The 22,861-nt window shown below is 45.8% G+C and overlaps 1 protein-coding gene across 1 annotated transcript in view; it reads right to left on the bottom strand.

Moving 5' to 3' along the window:
• ZC3H3 (zinc finger CCCH-type containing 3) overlaps nucleotides 1-22,861 on the bottom strand; it is a 145,324-nt gene that overhangs the window by 7,079 nt on the left and 115,384 nt on the right. Inside the window, exons 9-11 of the mRNA XM_072330057.1 lie at nucleotides 22,204-22,335; nucleotides 6,587-6,756; nucleotides 5,050-5,258 (exon numbers count right to left, since the gene is read on the bottom strand). Of these exons, the coding sequence (XP_072186158.1) occupies nucleotides 5,050-5,258; nucleotides 6,587-6,756; nucleotides 22,204-22,335 (511 nt within the window). The remainder of the gene's footprint in view (nucleotides 1-5,049; nucleotides 5,259-6,586; nucleotides 6,757-22,203; nucleotides 22,336-22,861) is intronic.

Here is a 22,861-nt window from a genome sequence, read left to right as displayed (position 1 = left end):
CCAAGCCAGGGAAAACATCTTTTACCTGGTTCCCAGTCACCTCATCTGTCATGCTGATAACAAGGAGGTTTGATCCTGGACAACATCAAGGCTGCCTCCTAGCCTGTGTGTGATGTACAGAGCAATTTCCTATGCCATTGTGTGCAGTGGAGGTATGCAGGAAGGAATAAATCATCATGCTTGAGACACACACAGATGGAGAAAATAAATACACATGATGCCATAGGGTGGAAACTACCCCTACACTTAACCCTGCAGCCTGAGACCTGCACTAAATCCATCCAGTGAGAAGAACTTTACCAAAGACTCACCCTGGTGCTATTCCATCAAAAACTTGTGCCCCTCAAGAAAGGTTTCAAGGCTAAGATGTTAGGAGAAGCTCTATCTAGATAGGAAAAAGCCTCCCAGTGCTTTGATGGGCAGTGCCCATCACCACGACATCTGCTCAAGGATGTGTCATTTCTTTTTTAAATCCTTCATTTTGGAGAAAAGACAACCAGTCATGAGAGAGGCGACCCAGACTGATTTGCTGTGTTGCTGTTGGTCCAAGAGATGAAGAGCTTTGAACTTTTCCAGCCCTGCTACATCTCATCCCCCAAGCCTCCCTTTCCTAAATGAAACTTCAGCTATGAAATACAAAGCTTGCATACCATGAGCCATAGTGGTGGGAGAGGAGTTTCGTTAGGACATGGGCACCACAGCAATGCTTTATGGTTTACGAGCAGTTGGGTCCAGACTGGGAAATCAGAATGAGTATTTTCAGATGTGGGATGAGAAAGAGGGTTCCAACTTGGATGGAGAGCCCCATCAGAAAAAGTCACAGCATTCATCTGGTTTACTGTAAGTTTCAATTGGCCATTTTACAATAAGAAAACTAAAAAACCTTAAGGAATAATCCTAAGGAATACAGTCCTCAGCCAGATCCACTATCTGGACCCACTGCTTGAGCTTCTCACCCCTATATGGGTGCCTAAGAGCCATGGAGCAAGTAGGGGTACAGCAAAAAGTCATGAGCTATTGCCACTCTTGGGGTGATGCACCAAGCAAGACCTTCAGGAAAGTTCCATAGAAGTTAGCAGGCCCACCAAAGATCTTCTATAGCACCAGCAGATGGGGGACACCCATCAGGACCCAGTCCTACTAAGAAATGGGGTTCTGGTAATGTAAGGAGTTTGGAGGAGGTATATACAGAACACAAGCAGGAACTGGCAAGACCATGAGCCAGTGCATGGTTGTACTTGATGGTCTTGGAGGTCTATTCCAACCTTAACGATTCTATGAGCGGGCAGGGCAGAGAGGGGTTGATGGTTGGATTTGATGATCTCAAAGGTCTTCTCCAGTCTTGATGACTTTACAGAGGAGCTTCCCTATGTCAGGTTGCAGGGAACAGCCCATTTCAGGAGGTGATCCCACCTAATGAAGAGGTCATAGAGGTGGATCAGTTACAGGTGCAATGACTTCACCATGTCCAAGATTCTTTCCAAAAATGGGCAGTGACTCCTCCAGGAGGGTCAAGATCTCTGTTCCACTACACACACGATCTGAGCTAGGACTCAGATCCTTGGAGAAGTCTAAGGCAGCCCAGACACCCGCTGAAGGTAACCAGGATGGAAAAGACAGAACTGGAGTTTTCTTGCTGAGTAAGAGATTAACAAACACTCTGGAGCAAGTCTGGTGGAAGCCACCAAGATGGCCAGGACTGAAGGTCAAGGAGATGCTTGTAACCACACTAACAAAAAATGGTTCCCTGTATTTTACCCATAATATTTTCTCCCAGGTCCTAAAAGAGGAACAAACTGTAGTGTGGGCTCCCATTATCTTTGGATCACCCCTTTCCATCCAACCCTTTCATTACCTACATCTAGAAAGCAGACACTTTCTAGAAGGCTTTGGGTCATCTTCTCCCACTCAATCCAAAGGTTTGTTTTGGCATCTGCCTCATCCAGCTGCCAAAATAAAGAGTTCTGGATCAAAGAGCTTGTGATGGAAGTAATGTTGAAGGGGATGCTGCAGGAGATGAAGAACCATGGGACCTTCCGCATGGCATCCCACTGGGATTCTTGATGTGAGGGGAACCAATCATAGTCATGTAAAGGGCTGGGAGCAGCAAAAGGGGAGATGTTTGGGTCCAACATCATGGGGTTGCCATCCCAAGCAGCCAAGCAGGTCACGGCAAAAAAGGAAACATGGCACAGATTTGGGTTTGGGAGGGTAAACCAGGGGGTGGGATTTGCGTTTTCAAAGTTATTCCTCCAGAAGTGAAAGCTGTAAACAAAAAATAGAAGCGCTGCACCTCAATGAATTCCTCCAAAGCAAAAGTGTTTGAGCGTGCTCAGCGGAGCCGTTAAAAAAGACTGTAGCGAGCATCTTCCATTAACGTTACGACCGTGAAATATGACAATAAAATGATAGCCGTATGGTCGCAAATTTGCAGCCCGCCGAGTTGCTCGGGGTTTATCGTCACTCAAACGTGCAGAGAGCTGTAAAATGTTTACAGAAAGGGTCGTTTGCAGCTATAAAATCCTCTTTTCTCTCCTAAACAAGGCTGAGTGGAGCCATTTACAAACCCCTGAATGTTCATCGGGGGAGAGGGGAACATCTGTTCTCTCCAGGAGTTTTCAGTGATCTTCTCGAACAAATTAACTAAAATGGGTGCTTTCTAATTAAATTAGCACTCGATTGGAATGGTTTGCATTGGTGCGCTTGCTTACAATTAGTGCAGGGAGGCCAGTTAGGCTCCAGCATAAGCTATTTTAACTGGAAGGTGAAATATGGAAGCGCCCATTACCTGCATGCATCTACCAGAGGGGCTGGGATGCTCGTGCACCCTCTGTCTCAACCTTCCCAAGCGGAGAACAAAACACAGTAAATGGGATGGGAATGCACCAAGTGCTCATCCCATCCACCAGGGTTTCCATCTGCAGGTTGATTCCCATGTGAGGACAGCACACCATGAGCTTCCTTTCCAGTGCCATTTGTACATATCCCAAGACTACAGACACACACCAAGACCTGTTGCCCAGGTTGGTCCCTAAAACTCGTGTCCAAACACTCAGTCCACCCACTTCCTTTCCATACAGCACTTCAATCCCTTCCTCCTGTACTTGTCAGAATTAAAAGCGCATTTTCTCAGACTGTGACCGTTTAACCAAGCAATTAGGATCACTCTGTAATAATAACCTGTCCTCCTCCTTATTTACCGTCCCACCAATTTGTATGTCACCATCAGGGTGTGCAAGCAGAAAGTGAAAATTACCACTGTGCTCCCCAGTACAGGCCTCTCTGAATAGATGTGGTGGGGAGAGCACAGATCCCAAAACGGCATCACAGATGAAATCACAGAAGCACAGAATTGCAGGGGTTGGAAGGGACGTCTAGAGAATATTCAGCCCAAACCCCCCTGCTAAAGCAGGTCCCATACAGTAGAATCATAAAATCATTAAGGTTGGAAAATACCTCCAAGACACCCAAATGCAACCCCATCCCATCCCCACCATGCCCACTAACCACGTCCTGGCTTTAGAGGCAGATGTGGGCACTGTTAATCATGTGGGTCCTTTTGCAACACCAGCACCCTCTTGGGATGATGAGGATGATAGCCCCTTGGTGGCCAAGGCTCCTTTCCTCCCATCAAGCTATGGCTATCAATGTGTCCCTGAGACCCTTTGTGTGTATTGGGATGAGTCTTAAATCACTGAATGCATCTCAATGACAGGGATGGGCAAACCTGAATACCCAGCAGGTGGCATGGGGAGGGTCAGGTTGCATATCAGAACAATGTTCTTTACCAAGCAGATGGCTGGGCACTGAACAGGTTTCCCAGGGAAGTGGTTGTGGCACTGAGATTGCCAGAGTTCAAGATGCATCCAGACAATGCTTTCAGACATATAGTCTGATTTTTGGGTGATCTTGTATGGATCCAGGAGCTGGACTCAATGATCTTTCAGTGGGTTTATGCTGATGGTTGAACTTGATGATCTTAGCGGTCTCTTCCAACGTTAATGATTCTATGATTCTATTCTATGACCTTTATGGATTCCTCCAAACTTGGGACATTCTATGAATCTATAACTCCATGACCCTCACACCCAACCTGGACCAACCATGCACAACACCCATGTCTCTCTGGCAGGTAAAAAGCTTTGTCATCAGATTATTTTACAGATATCTGCAATTCCTTCCTTGCTTTCCTTTCCCCACTGAAAGGCCATGTATCCACTGTAGCACACAGCTGAGCAGCCATCCCTGCTTGCCTGTGACTCCAGCAATATGTTGCTAAGCCTGGGAATTTTCTTCCTGACAGCGTTGAGGCATCTCAGACCTCCTTGGCTTGAAGAGGGGTTTGCACTTGGCTGCTGAGCAACTCAGCCTCCACTTACAGAGGAAAGTGCAGATGCTTCGGTGCTGAATTCAACCCTTGTCCCAGCAGGATCCTAGGAGCTCCTGGGTTGGAAGATGCAGGAGATCAAGGACAGGGAGAGAAGCTCAGATGCTTTTTCCAGCCCCTCCCTTCACAGTAAGCCACACTGTATGAATTTCATCCTACCTCTCCACTGCCAAAGAGTGAGACAGAGCTCTCCAACCCAACAGACCTTTTCCCTGTTTCAGAATCACAGAATCATTAAGGTTGGAAAAGATCACTAAGGTCATCTAGTCCAACCATCTGCCAGCCCACTCTGCTATCTGAGATGGCCTTCAGGAGATGCAACTGTTGCACATCCCTCTCATGGAGAAGACACCGTGCAAAACATCCAGCCAAAACGTCTAGAGTTAGAAATGACCAAGTACGTTCCCAATGGAGCAGCTACAACGCATAAAATGAGGATATTAAGTTCTGCTTTGTCCTGCGCTGCATCTCCATCACTTGTGGACATATCTGGACCCCCCAGAGCAACCCAAAGTCTCCTACCTTCCAACTGAGCTGTTGTCGGGAACAGCACTTAGAGGACTGGTGGCTCATCCCACAAAAACACATTGATAACAGAAGGGAATAACTCTCCTCAGTGGCGATTTAAGGCAGCCCAGAGCAAACCCGGTCCAAGTTCCTACCTGGCTCATCCATTGGTTCATCCTCATCCATCTCCTCTTTGCATTTCTTATCATCCGGAGAGGTCGAGGACTGGAGAGAGATGAAGGATGGCAGCTTCTGCAGACAGCTGCTTCGAGGGGTGTCCTCTTCCTTTATTAACTTCACATCCTCCTCCGTGCTGGAGGGTCCGGGCGCTTCCCCATCATCAGAGAGTTGAGCTGGATCATTCCTAGAGAAGGAACACACACACACACAAAATGAATAATGGAAAATAAAACAATCCCCGACTGACAGCGCTGAAGTGCATGGAGTGAAGCAGCAGAGCAGCACGTGGAGGCTCTCTGGGCTTCATCCCAGGCTGATCCTTGTCTCTGATTTCTGGCGACGGCAGATAACATGACAGTTCAGCTCGTTTGATATCCCTGATGATGGTGCTAAGAAAGGAAAACAACCTCCTGAGAAGCTTTTGAGCACTGTGAGCTGCCCACAGGGCACCTAAAAAGAGCAAGGAGCTATTTTGCACCTCATTCACATGGGGGATGTGAGCTCAGTATCATTTCAAGGCTCTTCTGTCACCCAGAGAGCTTGCTGAGTGCTTGGCCCCTCTGCTACCATACAAGGCAGGGCTGGGGTGGGGATGATGGCAGCAGAGTGGCAAAGAACCCCAAGTGGGTGTTTTCCTTCTAACCAGGATTTTAAGACAAATTTAGGGGTTTAAAGTCCAATCTGAGTTTGCCTTTAATTTTCATTACACTTGAAGTGTTTCGATTCAGAGTAAAATTTATGGCAGAAGATGGAGAAAATCAGCTCAGGTTGGATGTTAGGAGAAATTCCTTCTCAGAAAGAGTGGTAATGCATTGGCACAGGCTTCCCTGGGGAGGTGGTGAAGTCACCATCCCTGGAGGTGCTTAAGAAACATGGAGATGAGGCACTGAGAGACATGGTTAATAGTCACGGTGGGGATGGGTCAACAGTTGGACTTGATGTTCATAGTGGTCTTTTAAAACCTTAACAGTTCTATGATCCTCTCTCAGCAGCGATAGCACAGGATGAAACTTGGGAGCGTAGAACTGGGCAGCATGAGTCACAGCAAATAACCAACACCCCAAGAGCAGAGGAGACAGTGACCTCCAAAAGGCCTGGAGCGATGCTACGCACTCATAGTTGCTGCCATGATTAAGCAAGAACACAAGCCAGTCTCTACCAGAGCTTCTCCATCTCCCAGGTTGACGTTCTACAATAGCCTCAGTGATGCCCGAAGGTGCCAAAAACTTAGGCAGCACATTTCTAAGAGCAAGAATACTCACATTCCAATGGCACGAACAAATCATAGGGCAGTGAGATGCAAGCAGTCCCCATAGTCCTCCCATCAGCTGTGCTTCAAGAGCTATTGGAGACCTATCGGAGACCTGTTCCATTTGCCCATAAGGACTCTATCAAGAAGGCACCGCAGTGACTCACATCATTGACATCTTAATGTAAACCAGCATGCACACAGATACATACAGTCTGAGAAAAGACAATGGTTTAAGTGCAGTTTCTTCTTCTCTTTCCTACCTGTTCGTCTTCTCCCACAGCCGTCTCCACTTGGAGGGAGGGTCCCCATCTTCACAGTTCCCTGGTGAGTGACGTTTCTTTCTTGGGTGCAGCAGCTTGCAGCAGGCACCCCTGGGGCAGATGCCTTTCTTGGCAAAGTCTGGGCAAACCAGCGTGTGCTTCTTCTTGCACTGGGAGGGATAAAAAGAGAAGCATTGGGAAATGTCCCTGTTGAAACATCTGCAAGGAGCACGAGTTCCCAAAGTTGGTCTTTTTCAAGGTGGCATCAACTCATTGCTAAAGGCAGAGAAGGATGTGCTGGTGTTTTCTCCTCCACACACACAAAAGCATTATTTCACATCGAAACACTCTGTCAAAACATTAATGCTACGCATTCACACGCTGCTTTCTAAGCACCTGAATTCACAGACCCACGATGCCAAAATGTGGATAGCAATCACCCTTGAGGAGATGGCACTGATGGTCCCAATAGGTTAACTGAGGTGGACAAATCAGTTTCAGACAGCACACTGGATTATAACATTTCCAGTCAGAATCATAGAATCATAGAATTACCCAGGTTGGAAAAGACCTTGAAGATCATCAAGTCCAGTTCCACGTTACTGACCTCCCTTGGTCACTTGGGAAGGAGTAAAAAAGGAAATGAAGCACATCCCATTTTTGCTTCAAAATGTGCCTATTTGGAGACTGTTGTCTCCTGCCACAGGACACTCCAAGGGTTGGAGCTCAGTGGTTTCCAGAGCAATGCTCACAGTGGGAATCGGTGACAAAGAAAAGTCTGCAGAACTCATAAGATGGGCATTCTGCTGAGAAATGGCGATTTTTGGCAGAGGAAAATGAAGGAATAAATGCCAGCAAGGAAAAAGAGAGAGTTTTGGATGTGACTTCCATCTAGGAAAGTTGGTTGGCTTAAGGGAGAAAGACCAGCCTCTCTAATCTCCAACACTGGACACCATCACTCAATGACCCCAGAGAGCTCATGCCAATGTAGCACAAGTGACTGAGAGTGGGGATGGAACTCTATCCTTCCTAGGGTGCTCCCTTCCCCACCCTTTACTCTTTTGATGGCAGAGAGGCCCTACAGAGATATTTTATTGTGAAGCAATGGAACAGTTTGTCCAGAGATGGGGCAGAAGCCTCATCCCTGGAGACATTCAAGGCTAAGCTCGATGGGGCTCTGAGCATTCTGATAGAGCTGTAGGTGTTCCTGTTCATCTCAGAGGAATTGGACTAGATGACCTTTAAGGATCCCTCCCAATTCAAATGATTCTGTAATTTAACAGACCAGAGGGCTAGGCAATCCCCAATGGCATGAAGTTTAACGAGACGAGTGTTGCATTCTGTACATGGGATAGGACAACCGTGTATATATGAGGATGAGAGGCTGGGAGCGGCCCCATGAAATGTGGGGATTCTGGTTGATGGCAAATTGAATCTGAGTCAATAGTCAATAGTGCTCCCTGGTAGCCAAAAAAAGGCCAAGTATATCCTTCCAGCTGCATGAGGGAAGGGATTGTCTCACTCTGCTGTGCATTGTGTGGCCTCACCTCGAGCACTGGATGCAATTTAGGAACAGAAGGACATAGAACTACAAGAGAGTGTCCTAAGCAGAGCTATGAAAGTGGGGAAGGGTCTGGTGGGCAAGATGTTTGAGGATCAGTTGAAGTCCCTTGGTTTGTTCAGCCCAGTGCAGACAAGACTGAAGGGAGGCGTTATGGTGGCCTACAGCAAACCCATGACAATTCTGGTTACAGCAGCAGGACCCAAGGGAACAGCATGGAGTTGTGTCAGGGGAGGGTCAAGTTGAGTGTTACAGGAAAAGGTTCTGGACCAGAGGTGGTGGGCATGGAACAGACTCCCTAGGGTGGTGGTCACAACCCCAAGCTCAAGTTCAAGGTGTGTTTGGACAGTGTTTTCAGACGTAGGGTTTGGATTTGGGGTGGTCCTGTGTGGAGCCTGAAGTTGTACTCAATCATCCTTACAGGTCCCTTCCAACTCAGGATTTTTCTTGATTTTATCATTCAAAGATCCTTGTGGGTCCCTCCCAACTCAAGATATTCTAGGGTTCTATGGATGGTGACCAACCTGACCATTCACAGTACAAAACTATTTGCACCAGGACAGGAAAGACACTAAAATTTTGCACAGATATCAGAGAAAGCAGAAAAATCCATGGAAAGAGAAAGTATGCAGAATGACCATTCTTCTATCTTCATAAAAATGCATCTCCCCGCAATAGGGAATCACAAGATGTAGGCAAGTTCCTGCCCTTTTAATACCCCCAAAGTGGAGCTGTATGGGAGCAGCCCCCTGCAGTGACCTTTGGGAGGGAATGGCAACCCTGCTGAGTTGCAGGAGTGAGGGGACTCTGCTTGAAAGGGCAGTGGGGTCTGGCAGCTCAAGGCGATCACCAACATCAGCAGCGGAGGAAAGAACTCAACAGCTGGAGGCTGGCACAGCAGGAGGGCTAGAGAGCCAGATGGATACACCAACACCAGCTCTGTGGGGTGCAAGAATCAAGAGGAAGAGTAAAATTCAACAAAAAGAACAGCTCCAAGCACTTTTCCTCTCTATTTCAAGGAGCTTCCATGACGTTATACCAAGTTGATAGGCCAACGCGTATCATGAAAGCAGAGCACCTCCAAATAGTGCTCAAGGTTTGCCGTGACTCCAAAATCCCATTGCTCTATCCCACCCAACTGGTAGTGGAAAATCAACAACCCCCTGCAGGTGTGGCGTCAGCTCTCATTGAATCACGGAAGTATTAAGGTTGGAAAGATCACTAAGGTCGTTTAGTCCAACTGTCAGCCCATCTTCACCCCCCATTCACAAAGTTATTCAGATTGGAAAGACTACAAAGATCACAAACTCCAACAAAGTCTCATGTGAACGTAGGAATGTGAACTCTTATTTTTTGGTATGCCATTCAATAGGAAGTATATGAAAAGGAGCTCCTGCAGCACACAATGCTTCTCTCAGCCTGTTTAAGCAGTCATTATCTTAGAAAATCTAGAAAACACACTTTTATCTCAAGAAGTTTGGCAATACAGTTTTCCTTTTTTTTTCCCCCTACCTTCTTCACAACATCCCAACCTCTGGTATCTGAAGGTAAGGACTAAGATTAAATGCTTAGAAAAGACAGTGATAGGGCAGCTTTAAGGTAATTTCCCCCCACATATTAGCAAGCAGGAGAACAAACGTCTCAAACTGATAAGTGCTTCAAAAAATAAGAGAAACAAAATGGGTTGAGTGGGGGATGGACCAGGGAAAACACCCCTGAAGGTGTTCAAGACATGTGTAGACATGGCAATGGTAGGAGTGGAAAATCAAGATGAGGAAAACCAAAAGACGTTGTAAAGTCTCCTCTTTGGATATCTTCAAAAGCCTTCAAAAATGGCATGGTCCTGAGTAGGCAGTTCAGAGCATCCCTGCTTATCAGAGTAAGGATCAGATGGACCCAGAGGTCCCTTGCAACCTCAATCATTCTGCTGTTCTGTCTAAGGTTCACAGCCAAACAGCACCTCCAGTTCTCCATTCTTGCAATGACAGTGATGCCATGAGGACCTCTCTTGCTTCTCTCTTTGTTCCCAACAGAACATTCTTGGTGGGTGGATGCTCTTACATCTCAGCTTTGTACGGCCACGTGCCCTTGCACATGCAGCTCTTAAACTGTGCTCACCATGAAGACAGAATAGGGCAGGTCTCACATTTCCCACCCAAAGACCTTCAAGGCTGATGCAGCTTTAACCAGAAAGCTCAGGGAGCCAGGAGATTCCTGCCCAGGGTGCTCCCTGGCCAAGCTCCCATAGAACATCTGCTGCTCACCATCCTTAGGGCTCTGCCGTATCACTTGTGTGCAAAATGAGCACCCTGTGGGACATCTTGGATTCAATTGTACTTATGGGTCCCTTCCAACTTGAGATATTCTATGATTCAATGACCTTCTACCTGGAGAAATCCTGTTATCAGAAATGGTAGCTGCTCCTTGGTTTTGCAGTTGTGTCCAGTCCAAGTGATGCCCAACTTTGCTCTGCCATCCCAACAGCTGTAAGAAAACCCAGTGGAGATGCCCCCACAGCAGGTCACTGAACAATATTCGTCAAGTTAACTCCTTATATTGATTTATTTGCTTCTCAAGCAACGCAGAAGACTTACGCATTATTGATAAACACACCCCAAGTCAATTACCACTAATTACCAGCAGGGCAGCAGCTCTCCCCAGAAATGCAGAATCTTCTCCCGTGTATCTTCCAGCACAAAAACAAATGTGGAAAGGAGAAGAGCAGGAAAAGATTCCTCACCTCAAAAAAGCCACATTGATGCATCACCCTTGGAACTGTCCCCATTACATCAAGGAATGATGGAGAACGGCATTGATTTGGGGAATATCCAAGAGATGTACATGGCTTGGCTGCTTCTTCCCAGCTGAGAGGGACCAAGGGACAGTGCCACATCCACAGATGTGTGCCATGTGTGTCCCCACTCCCACATTAGTCCTCACAGTGGGAGCAGGACTTGCCACATCCCTACCTGCTCATTGGCTCCACTGGTGAATATACACTTAATATAAAAAAAAACAAACAAACACAAAACCACATGCAACAAATTCCAGTGCTGTTTCCCTGGTTCAGCTTTCTAATGACTCTGCCCCCTCTATTTATTTATGGGAGGGAGGGGACAGCTCTTTTTTTCTCTTGCCCCTGTGCCTTAAAGCCAGATGAAGTGGAGGGTTTACTGTAATGCTGCTTGCCATGTGTCAGCCAGGGTGAAGCAATGGGGTGGCCGAGCGACCTCGAGCTCAGGGCCACCCGATCCCTTCCACCTGTCAGGGTGGCTAATTATACCCTGTGGGACTCCTGCCAACAGGCAGGTTGTACCATAAAAAGAGAAAAAGTATCTGGCTCCTTCTAGCAGAGAGGAGAGAAAACCCACAGAAACCCCAAAACTTCTTCCAACCAGCTGCACGGAGTGCCCATGGAATGGCATTAAACTTCATGGGGTGGGGTCATCCCATTAAGCGAGGTCATCCCATAGAATAAGGTCATCCCATGGATTGGAGACAGGGATCAGCCCCATGTGGGGGGAGATCATGCTCCAGGGTCCCCCAAGTCTCCCTGCTCTGGAGTTCCCTGCATGGCATGCCTGGAGCTGAGTAGCAAGCAGTATCCAAACTGGGATGGTGCCTACTGGCAGCCCTTTAGCCAGGACTCTTCCCTGGCTGCCAAGGAGTCCTGGGTGAAATTCAAGGTGCTGCTCAGCACCCAAAAAGCCATAAATGGCCCCCAGCCCTGTCACTCACCGGGGAGGGGTCAGGCACAAGTGTATTTGTGGAGTGTAGCCTTCTTTAGCCCAGACCTGGCAAAGAAGGAGGCAACAACTGGCAGGGCTGGTTGGAAGATCTCAGCCCTGAGAATGATATTAATTAACATTTTCCATCAACAACCTCAGCAAGGCAGGAAGAAGGTAAAGCTGGGTTACTGGGCCGACCAGTAACCGCCCAATGACCCCATGGGGGAGGAACAGTCTCATCCAGCCCTGCATTCCCGGCTCTGCTCCACCAGGAGTTTGCCCATGTTGAACTTCTCAAATATCTCCAGGCTCGTCTCGCACCCTGTTTGATTCCTCTTATTCCAGTGCCAGAGGATGGAAGGTGACATGGGAAAAGAGACAGCAAACCGCTGGTGCATCCTTGCTTTGCTCTTCCCATTTCTTTGGGCTTCTGTCTACCCAATTGACAGTAGATATGAAAACGGCAAACAAGCTGGCAGGAGGTGTGATGACCGAGGGAAAGCATCATTTAGCAGAAGTGGACACTTGAGCTTGTGGTTTCCAAGTCAATGGTTTGGAAAAAGGGAAGGAAAAGCTCAAAATCTGCAGAAAAGGAAAAGTTGCTTGGGACCACTGCTCCAAGGCTGACAAAAGCACACGATAAAGTGGCAAAGAATTCAGTCCACCTGTCGCTGAGTGTGACATCCATCTTTTCTTGAAATCCTCCAGGGAAAGGAAGGATGTCCTGAAAACCCAAAGGAGGCATGGCCCTTAGCAAACTCCAGTTTGGCCCTACTGTAGCCCCAAGACACCAAGGTCTGGTGGAGACATAGTGAATGCAAAGCCATGGATAGAAGGACGAAGGTGAATCCCAGTTGGAGAGCAAAGAGTTGCTGAGGACCAGCATGGACACCTATGCAGGAATGCCTTCAGTGCTTAATCATTTCCTTACTGCTTTGCAGAACCTGCTCAGGAATGTCACTTCCATCACAGCTCCCCGACAAGGTCATCCATCACACCTCCAAGTCATGATGGAGCCAGTTTCAGATGGAGAACTCATCTATGTTTCACATGGATAACACATCTATGGGCACTATCAACCCCAGATCATCACCTTTGGGGATGGAGAAAGATAGGCACCAGTTGTACATCCCCTACAGTGAAGTCTTCACCAGAACCAGGGCCTCTGCCATGTACAGGCTCCCAGGTGGCCATAGGAGCTGCCACTGATGTTTGCAGGGTGCAGAGATGATCCAACAAGAGAAAACAAGCATGAACAAAGGGGAAATCCAGTGTGGAAACAAAGACAAAATCTGCTCTGCTTTGTGTTTGCCTGTGAAGAAGTTCAGACCAAAATCAAGAACTTTGCCTCATCAGTATATTCCCAGTCATTAGCAGTGATTTAGTGACTACTTGCCTCCAGACTTCCTAATTTTCATGTTTTGTGATGCATCTTTTACTACAAAGATATTAAAGCACAAGAGAAAAAAATCACAGGCTGGTATTTATCTAGGCACTATTATCAACTAGCCCAGGCTATTAAGCAGTTTGAGTTTGCCCTGATAAGCAACATCTTTAATGCAAGCATCTGAATGCTGTTGGAGATACTACAGTTAAATTAAAGTTGCAATAAGAACCCTCATTATGCCATTACAGAGTACGGTAAATAAGAAGCAAGATGGAAACCCACAAAGATTTCTGCAGAGATACACGGATTGGACGGGGCACAGAAGAAATCTGATTAGTTTTAAACCTCCTCTGAAAGTCACAAAGCTTTTTAAATGGGAAGCTGCCATCCCCAGCACTCAGATTTATCACTACCAGTAGCACAGCCCTTGTTGCTGTTCTAATTTCAGACAAGAATCATTTGGGTGTGCAAAACGAAGAGACAAACCCTCTTCTACTGGGAGCCAAGAACTGGCACAACTCATTTGCCCTTCTTAGACCCATTTCACAACAACGTACGGTCAAGTCCCTTGTCCCAGCTGACACAACTGGGCACTGCACACCAGAATAGGTTTATCATAGAATCACTGAGGTTAGAAGATACCTCCAAGATCATCAAATCCAACTGCTGACCCACCATCACCATGCCCACTCACAGAATCATTGAATCATTATGGTATCATCCAGTCCAACTGCCAACGTTGGGTCTTTTGCTTGAGTCCTAAGCCAAGGTTTCACTCCACAGTTCCAGTAGATGTGAGCTCATAACTACCTATTTCTTTTTTCATGATCCGTGATCTTAAGAACAGACATATCCAAGGTCATCGCTAAGTCTGACCGCTTTTGCTTCTTTCAATAAAGAATTTACTTACTAATCACTTTGTTGACTGATTTCAGATTTCTGCTACACGTTATATGAAATAAAAGAAAAGCAAACAAATTAAATGGGCAACTGTAGCACACAGAGAACATCTGTCAGCCAAAGCCAAATTTAAAGATAAACGAAATGAAGTTGCCTTTGTGGACGATTATCATACAACTGCGGTGAACTATAAAAGAGCTATCAAAAGCTACTCATCAGCTAATTCTGAATGACAGGATAAGGTAAGATGGAAATCTTTGCATTATCCTGGAGTAATCTCACTCTGGTGCTGTGTGGGCATGCTTGGAGGAACCAAAATTTGGCAGGAAGGCAAAAGTCTACTTGGCACATCATGAACCTGCAGCTGGAACAGGAGGATACATGGCTACTGTCTTTATATATGCCCAAAATATCACTCCTGGTGACTAGACTTGAAATCATCTAGATCAAAATGAAGGTGAGGGAGGTAAAAATGGCTGAGAATTGGAGGAAAATCAGAAACACAACACCAATGAGTACGAAGAAAGGATGATTCAAGAGCTTCAAGTAGGACGATAGCCCAAAGGCTCTTGGATATTTATGTGAAAAAGCCTAGAGAGCACTTTTAACCTCTAAAACCACCCTGACTCCTTTGTATACCCCATATAAAGTGGAAATGGGGCAAAATGTCCCATGATTTGCTTCATATATATAAAAACCATACCCATAGGTAAGACTTGGTGCTTCTACCATCTGAGTCCAAAACAGTTGCACACAGGAGTGATAAATTTAAATCTTAAATGGTTATTTCCCCTGCATGAGCAAAAGAAAGTGAGGTTTTCAAGATGCAATAATGTGATGCCTTTTCATCATTCTCCTGTTGTAGGCGTATAAAATGGATCAGCTCTTTAGAAGACGCAATGTGCAGATCCCTAAATATCCAACTTTCTTGAATGCAGGTGGATAATCTGTTTGAGGTTTGAGTCTACTAATATAAGCCCAAGTGAGTCTTGTATTCAGCACACAGTGCGTGAGGCTCAGAAAATCTGTTCTTCCTTTGGTGGTCCTTAAAGATTTGAGCCAAATGGAAGAAAAAAGGGAGATGTCCCTGACCATCTGAACAGTGGAAGTCATTCCCTTCATGGTTGTGATGAGCTCATGGTTGGACTTGATGATCTTAGTGGTCTCTTCCAACCTTAATGATTCTATGATTCTATCTCCTCCCTATTCTTTGACCAGCTAATCTCTTTCCCTCATTTGCAGTTTTAATGAATATTGCCTCCAGGTGGCTCCTGTGCAGCCTAGTGTCATGGTGAGAAGTCCAACTGCTCCCTTTCCCTCTGCCCAGGTATGGTCACATATGCACATGCTTGAGATCCTGCTCTTCCCTACCCACCGCTGCAAGCTCTCTCTGAATCAAAGGGGACTGGAAATTGGAAGCAGCTGCGATAGGATCATAAAAGAAATAAGATGGAGGTACGGCCAACAGAGAGAAAATTTGGGATGGTTCAAAGCTTAGCCTTCCCCATACCCCTCCCCGTGTTCATGCTGAGCACAGAGGTTTTATATTAAGGTTTCTTGCACTTCAAATAGCCCCCCTGGTAGCTGGGCATGGAGGAGCTTCTCAGCTTGATTGGGTTTAATTCAGCATAACAGCATCATGGGGTTTGGAGATGAGTGCTTCGGGCCTGGAAATCTGCTCTTGCCGTGGCTGCTTCTCTCCAGGCATCAGCAGCAGGGCAATTTGAAAGAAAAATCATCTGAAATTGAAACCTGTTTAAAAAAAAACCACAACTTCGTCTCAAACTGACAGCATAGGGCAAACAATCCATATGTGAAGCAGCTGCATGAGGTCTCATAGGGTATTTGAAGGGCCTTCAAAAGATGAGCAAACCTTTGTTCACCCAAGGATGCAATGCTGAAGTCCCATAAGTACCAATTTCCCACCCAAAAGTGATCTGGAAACAGAAACCCTGAATACAGTCAGTGTCAATGCCAGCATTGATGGAATGAGGAAGGCTGGGAGGAAGCTCTCCTGCTCACAAAAATCAGAGCACTTTTCTTTGCACATCCCAAACCTCTCCAAGATACAATCATGACTGGTTTGTAAACGATGAGATGAAGGAGAGGTCTCAGTCTTTGGGATTTCCACAGCCAGAAGACATTCAGCAACCCATGTTTCGTCATAGGACCAAAGAAGGGTGAAGAGATACCTCAAAAGACCAACAAACGTCTGATCTCTGCTGTGAAAACAAATTGCTCTCCATCACAAACCGAGCAATGGATAATTAAGAAATAGTCCTGAAGACATTTAACTGATAGCCAATTCCAAAAGTGAGGCTTTTCCTAAAGATTAGGAATGTGTTAAATTAAATGCATCAGATAACACGAAATGAAAAAGCGTTTACGGTGGGAACCTGTTAAACTTCCACCAGAAAAGGAGAGAAGAACCAACGTGACGCGTCACAAGATGAGAAAAAATGGGAACAAATTGTCAGCAAAGAAAAAGTCCCTGAATTGGAGTTTTCTATAGAAAAACAAGCAGCTGTCACTGCTGTCATTGTGGTCTTTTCCAACCTTAATAACTGATTCTATGATTCTATGCTTGGAGACAGCTGGGCAGTCCCAGCATGGCTCAATGGTGAGCAGCCCTGGCAGATCCCCTCTTCCCCCTGATTTATCCCTTTACAATTTCCCTGCGCGTTTTCAGTGTTGTTTAATCTCACAGTGTCTCACTGCTTAACAGTTCCCATGGGGGAACAATTTACCCACAGGCTTCCAAGCAGCTGATGGAAACAATATGAAGATAGGTATTTAATGCAGCACGTTCGCTAATGTACACCATGGGGGAAAAGCTTATTTAATACCAAACAATTTTACAGATGCAGCAGTTAGAGAGGACCAGGCTGATTCGCTTGCCTTTGCTGTGACACACTGCTAGGAAACAGTGGTGCTGCACCATAACCTCTCTGAGCCCCATTCTTTCAAATACAATTTATTCCCCAATAAACCAAAGTTTGCATCTGCAAAGCAAATTGCAAGTCACCTGCTCTGCAGGGACATCTCCAGTCTTAAGGCAAGTACTGGTTGTATGTAATCCTAGGTGCGTGCTCAAAGCCATGCAATTAAATATTAAATTATCAAAAATTAAATATTAAAGCAGCAGTGCATAGTCTGATTTTTGGGTGGTTCTGTGTAGAGCCAGGAGTTGAACTTGGTGATGGGTTGATGGTTGGACTAAGATGGTCTTAGTGGTCTTTCCAACCTTAATGATTCTGTGATCCTTATGGGTCCCTTCCAACTTGGCATATTCAATGATTCTATGCTTCTGTGTATGTCAACACCCTTAGCATTGTGTATTATTTTGGAAACCACATTTGGGCACAGCCAGGAGAGAAGCTTGGCAGAGAAACCACCTCTTGGACCATTCTGCACCCATTAGACTGAGCATAACTCATCCAATGTTCAATTATATCCAATCCCATAGCAGCCTTTCGATGGATAGGCTCTCCAGGGTGGCTGCCTAGTGGGACAGGAGGATTCTGCAGGCATCACCACCATAGACATGCCCCTTTGCTTGTCCCTTGTCCCTGGAGACATGCTATAGTGCCTTGCACACACTACCATCACCCCATTGCCTTCCATGAACTAATGTCCCAAACACAGACAAGAGAAACCCAATGGAAGGAGAGATGGGGGAATAGAGTAGTCTTAACGCTAGAGCAACTAGTTAAAACAGGACAACTCATTCGAACAGCTAAAACAGGAAGAGACCAAACTCTAAAAAAAAAGGTATTGTCATCGGAAAACCCTGAGGAGCACCTGCAAGTGGCCTCATTTCCCCTTCCCCCTCTCTCCATTTCCCTTCTGGTGTTCCCCTGGCCAGTGGGATATCAGCGTCACCCAACAGGACCATTTTGTGGTGCTGAAGAAGGTGAGAGAGCTTGGGGCGATGCAGCAGTCAGAGATCCATGGGTGGCATCACTCTAAGAAGATTACTCATAGCATCCCAACACACACCCCAACGATGAGAGAGGATGCTGAAAATTGAAATTCTAACTTTGCTATGGACTCCCTTCTGAAAATAATTGGGTATAACACTCACTTAATGAAGGATACAGCCATGTGCTCCTACAGGAGCTGTCCCCTTCCCCCAAGGGCAAGGGACCTGTTTACAGTCTATGTCCCTAAAACAAGGATATGTAAATCTGAAACTGAAGTTTTCTCACTTATTCTGGAGGTGTTCAAAACCAGGTTGGATGGAGCTCTAGGCAAGCTGACCCTTTGATTTAGAATCAAGGAATCATAGAATACTCCTGTTGGAAGAGACTACTAAAGATCACTGAGTCCAACTCAACGGTTGGCAACCCTGCCCATGGCAGCAAGACTGGAACTATATGATCTTCTGAGATCCCTTCCAACTCAGTGATTCTGATGAAGGTAGATTGGGCCAGGTCCACAGAACAAGACTGGCACCATTTGTATGAAAAACACACACAAGTTGGAGTTAGAACCCAAGGGATTGTTAAAACCCAATCATGTTGACCTAAGCATCCCACAAAAAATCCCGGAAAACACTCAAGCTGTGACACTGCCAATGACATGCCATCAGCTGTGAATCATTTATGGCATTTTTTATGAAGATCTGATAAAAAACAGAACAGGAAGAAAAACACAGCAGGGAGAAGAACCCAACGCAACACGCTTCCAAACCCAAGTAGACCTCAGCTTGTAATTCCCAGATGTCCTCCCTTCAGAGTTCATCCTCAGAGGATGCTCTACCGAGTGCTCAGGCTGCAAGCAGATAGCTCTCAACGCTTCTCGGACAACAGCAATGCAGAACAAGAGGAGATTTACTCCCAGCCTAAATTATTCAAAAGAAAAGGGACTGCGCATCTTTAACAAGGCATCGTTTTATGAAGCAAGGTTAACATTTTTACTTGATTCAGTAGAATATTAGAAACTCTCCGGGGTCCATTTGAGGACTTTCTACTTTGAGCAAAAGAACGGACTCAGCACTTTTTATATTATTTAGAGAATAAAATTAACCCTTAATGGCCCACGCTGCTATTTCTCCTCCCCAGTTAAATATGGCCCGCTCAGCAATTTCTCCCCATATATAATTACAGGCTGCTATCCATCATCTGTAGGAGAATGCTTTTCTGACACTCCAAAAGTGACGCAGTAAGCACTTTTACTAATAGAATAAATATTCTAAATATCTCTTTTATATTTTCATTTAAATTGGAATATTTTAAAATAATTGTAGGGATGCTGCCCGCATGGCGAGTGCTGCAGGACAGCTATGTTTTTCTTTAGAAGAGATGTTTATCCTGTACACAGACCCCTCCGCACACCGACAGAAAAAAGCAATTAGCCTAAGCCTAATTTATTAGGATTTTCCTCCATTCTTGCTGATGTCCCGAGTTTCCTACAGTCATTACTTTTGGTTTTTCTTCTTCCTGTTTGCTTGTTTTTTGCCATGTAGCCACTTCTTCCATCTGGAAGGGATGAGTTTGCCTTGAGGAAGGCACTTGATTGTGTTTCAATGAAAGGAAAACTCAAGAAACACGTCAATGCAGCACTGAGGGATATGGTTTAGTGGGAAATATTGATGGTAGGTGGACAGAGGACTCATGGTTCCATGAGTGCACATGGAGGGGATGAGCTGACAGTTGGACCTGATGATCTCAGTGGCCTTTTTCAACCTTCATGATTCCTGTGACTCTATACGGAGGCTTTATATGATGTCCTCTAAGCACCAACAGCTTTTCCCATGTTCATCTACCCAAACATATCATGGCTTCACCATCTTTCCCTTTGTGCAAAGCTCCATTTTGGGCATCTAATGAGAGCTAGCCTTCAAGCATCATTGCCTTCCCTTGGCTTTTTGACCCTCATCCTCTCCCAGAGATGTTGCTAAGATGTCCCAGTGTCTCCATCAAGAAGAGCTCCTGGGACAGAGAGAAGGAGAGCCCAGATCCAATCATCCCACCCAGATCCCAACAATTTCAGTGAACAGCAGTACAGAACACACGGGATTCAGAAAGCTGTAGGAGCAGCCACTCTGCAAAACAGTGCTTAGGCAGCCACTTCTTCATGCATAACTATTAAATGCAATAAAATAATATTGCTCCATAGGCCCGCTGGGGAGTTTTTGGGATGGTGCCCTGCGATCTGGCAGACTTTATGTAAACAAAATTATTGTTTCATTAGTGGCTCAGGTTTTTTTTTTCTTTTTTTTTCAGTTGAAGAGCTGAATTAAAGCAGTGTTTGCAAAACTCCAGAAGTATCTGAAGTGTTCTGGATGTGGTACCCGGCGGCTCCGGCTTGGGGAGCTGCTCACTGAAGTTTATATCTTGATCCATTAAATCATGGAAGTGGCTGAACCAACTCAGGATATTATTTTCATGTTTTCTTCCATGTAAAGCAAACGCATCCTGGAGGTTAAAAGCGTATTTCCCAGAGAGAAGAGAATGGCTGCTATCCTCCAGCTTTATCAGTGCTGGGTTCAGATGGTGCAGAGAGGTTCGGGTTTGACATCAGGAAAAACTTCTTCTCCAAAAGAGTGGTCAGGCATTGAAACAGGTTGCCTAAAGGAAGTGGTAGATTCACCATCCCTGGAAGTGTTCAAGAAACACGGAGACGTGGCACTGAGGGATGTGGTCTAGTGGGTAATACTGGTGGCACGTGGATGGTTGGACTAAATGCACTAAAGGTCTTTTCCAACTTTAATGATTCTATGATCTCCATAAATCTCAGACTCTAATTCTGTCCACGTATTCAGTCTGTTGGCAAATTTCCTGTCTACCTCTTCTCAATTAAGACCATGCATTGCACAGCCTGAGGACTCTGATGGGATCACTGCAAGTCTGAGATGGCAATGGGAGGAGTAAAGTAAAAGTGGTCTTTATGTTGTTCAAGGGATCCGAAAGAAATGAACATGTTTCATCATCAGAGTGGCTCAAACTAAGAGACCAAACAAGGCATTAAATGAATAGAAAACAGCTAAATTCTATCAGGAATTGTATGATGTACCCAGGAGATACTCCTTCCCAACCCAACAACAAGAACCAACCTCTACAGGAAACACAGAAATGTGGCACTGAGGGACATGGTTTAGTGGGCACGGTGGGGATGGGCTGGAGTTGGTCCTTGATCCTGATGACCTTAGTGGTCTTTTCTAGCCTTAGTAATTCTATGATCCTAATGCCCAGAGATGCTCAGCAATGCCACAAAGCAAGGCAGGGGGAGACCCCTACAGCACTTAGGAAGGAAGGAGTTGATGTGAGACATTAGATAAACCCTAAATTTCGTATCTTTAATGAAAGAGCCCCAAAATTCCACTGGAAACCAGCAACTGTCAGCCAGCTCCAGGTCCTTATCTGGGAAGGCTAAGCAATCCCATGCTTACACGGTGCCATAAATTCAGAGATACCTTATAAATTAACTATGGGTGCATACCAAATCCCTGCGGCACTTCACCACATTGACCTAAAGCAGAAGGATATGTGGATGGGAGCCAGAATCCAGGAAATCCCCTTCCAGAAACACATCTTGGCACATCAGGAGGCTTAAATGATGTAGGCTACAATAGAAAGGGTGCTGGAGCCGCTGCTAAAACTGAGTCCCAGGGACTCATGCTCAATTTTAACCCACCATGTAGTCAGTGTGACTGAAAATAACCATTAAGTTCTGCAAAAAACTGAGCTCAGAGTGTTGTCCTATTGTTTTCCATCTATTTAACTGAGCAGTGCCTGGGGTTGGTGCTATCTGCACAGGGATGCACAAAACCAGCACGTGATCGCGAGCTGCAATCTCTTTCATTTGTTTCCTTCTTTTTTTTTTCCATGTCTGTAAGGAAACAAAGCCACTTTGCCCATAAACCTTTGGAAACGCATCCAGGTGTTCAGCAGCTTCCAGCTCTATGGCTCCCTTTGGTGCTGTAGCTCGCATGAAAAACAGCTGGTGGCTCACCAGTACAGTGCCCTCTGCCTATTTTAGCAAAATCCCAAATCCATCACCGCAGGCAGAGAGGGAATGGTTGCCTTTCTTTTTTTACCTTTTCTCCCATAGGGCAGTAGCCTTTGAGAAAATCTTGGCACACTTCTGCTTTCCTGGACACGTAGACATGGCTGTAGGGGCAGTTGCTGTTGTTGCAGATCCCCTTCAAGAAGTAAGAGCACACTGGCATCTGAAAGAGGAAAGGATGAGATGCAGAGGATGAGAAACTCCCATATTCATGGCTATTAGGAACCGTTCCAATGCCCAGAACTGAAATAAAACCGTGACACACGTAAGATAAATCTGTGCCTTTTGCCAACCACTGATCCCAGGGGTATTTTTAGTTCTTCTGTTGGATTCTCACAGCACAGATTCCTGACATGAGATGGTCCTGCTGTCAAAGCATCCCACAGGATGATTGCTGGAAAGCACAAAACTGCCCTTACAAAATTCAGCTGGGGTTGTCAGTGGAGTGGGGTTGGATTTGTTTTCCCTGCAAAGCTCCCAGATAACCTTGGAGGAAAGGGCAGCAAACACCGTCCCAAGAGATGATGCAACTGCAGAAGCAGAGGGCTTGCTCCATCTGAAACACTCTTTCCCATCATGGTTTTCCTCTCTCTCATGTGGGTTTTCCAGCAGCACGAGGGTAATCCCACAACTTAACAAGGGGAGAAAAGTGCTTGCAAGCATAATCTGTAAGGGGAGCTGTATTACAT

Source organism: Excalfactoria chinensis, chromosome 2 (genome assembly GCF_039878825.1).
Source record: "Excalfactoria chinensis isolate bCotChi1 chromosome 2, bCotChi1.hap2, whole genome shotgun sequence".
Classification (NCBI taxonomy): domain Eukaryota; kingdom Metazoa; phylum Chordata; class Aves; order Galliformes; family Phasianidae; genus Excalfactoria; species Excalfactoria chinensis.
This window is presented reverse-complemented; position numbering and strand designations above follow the sequence as displayed.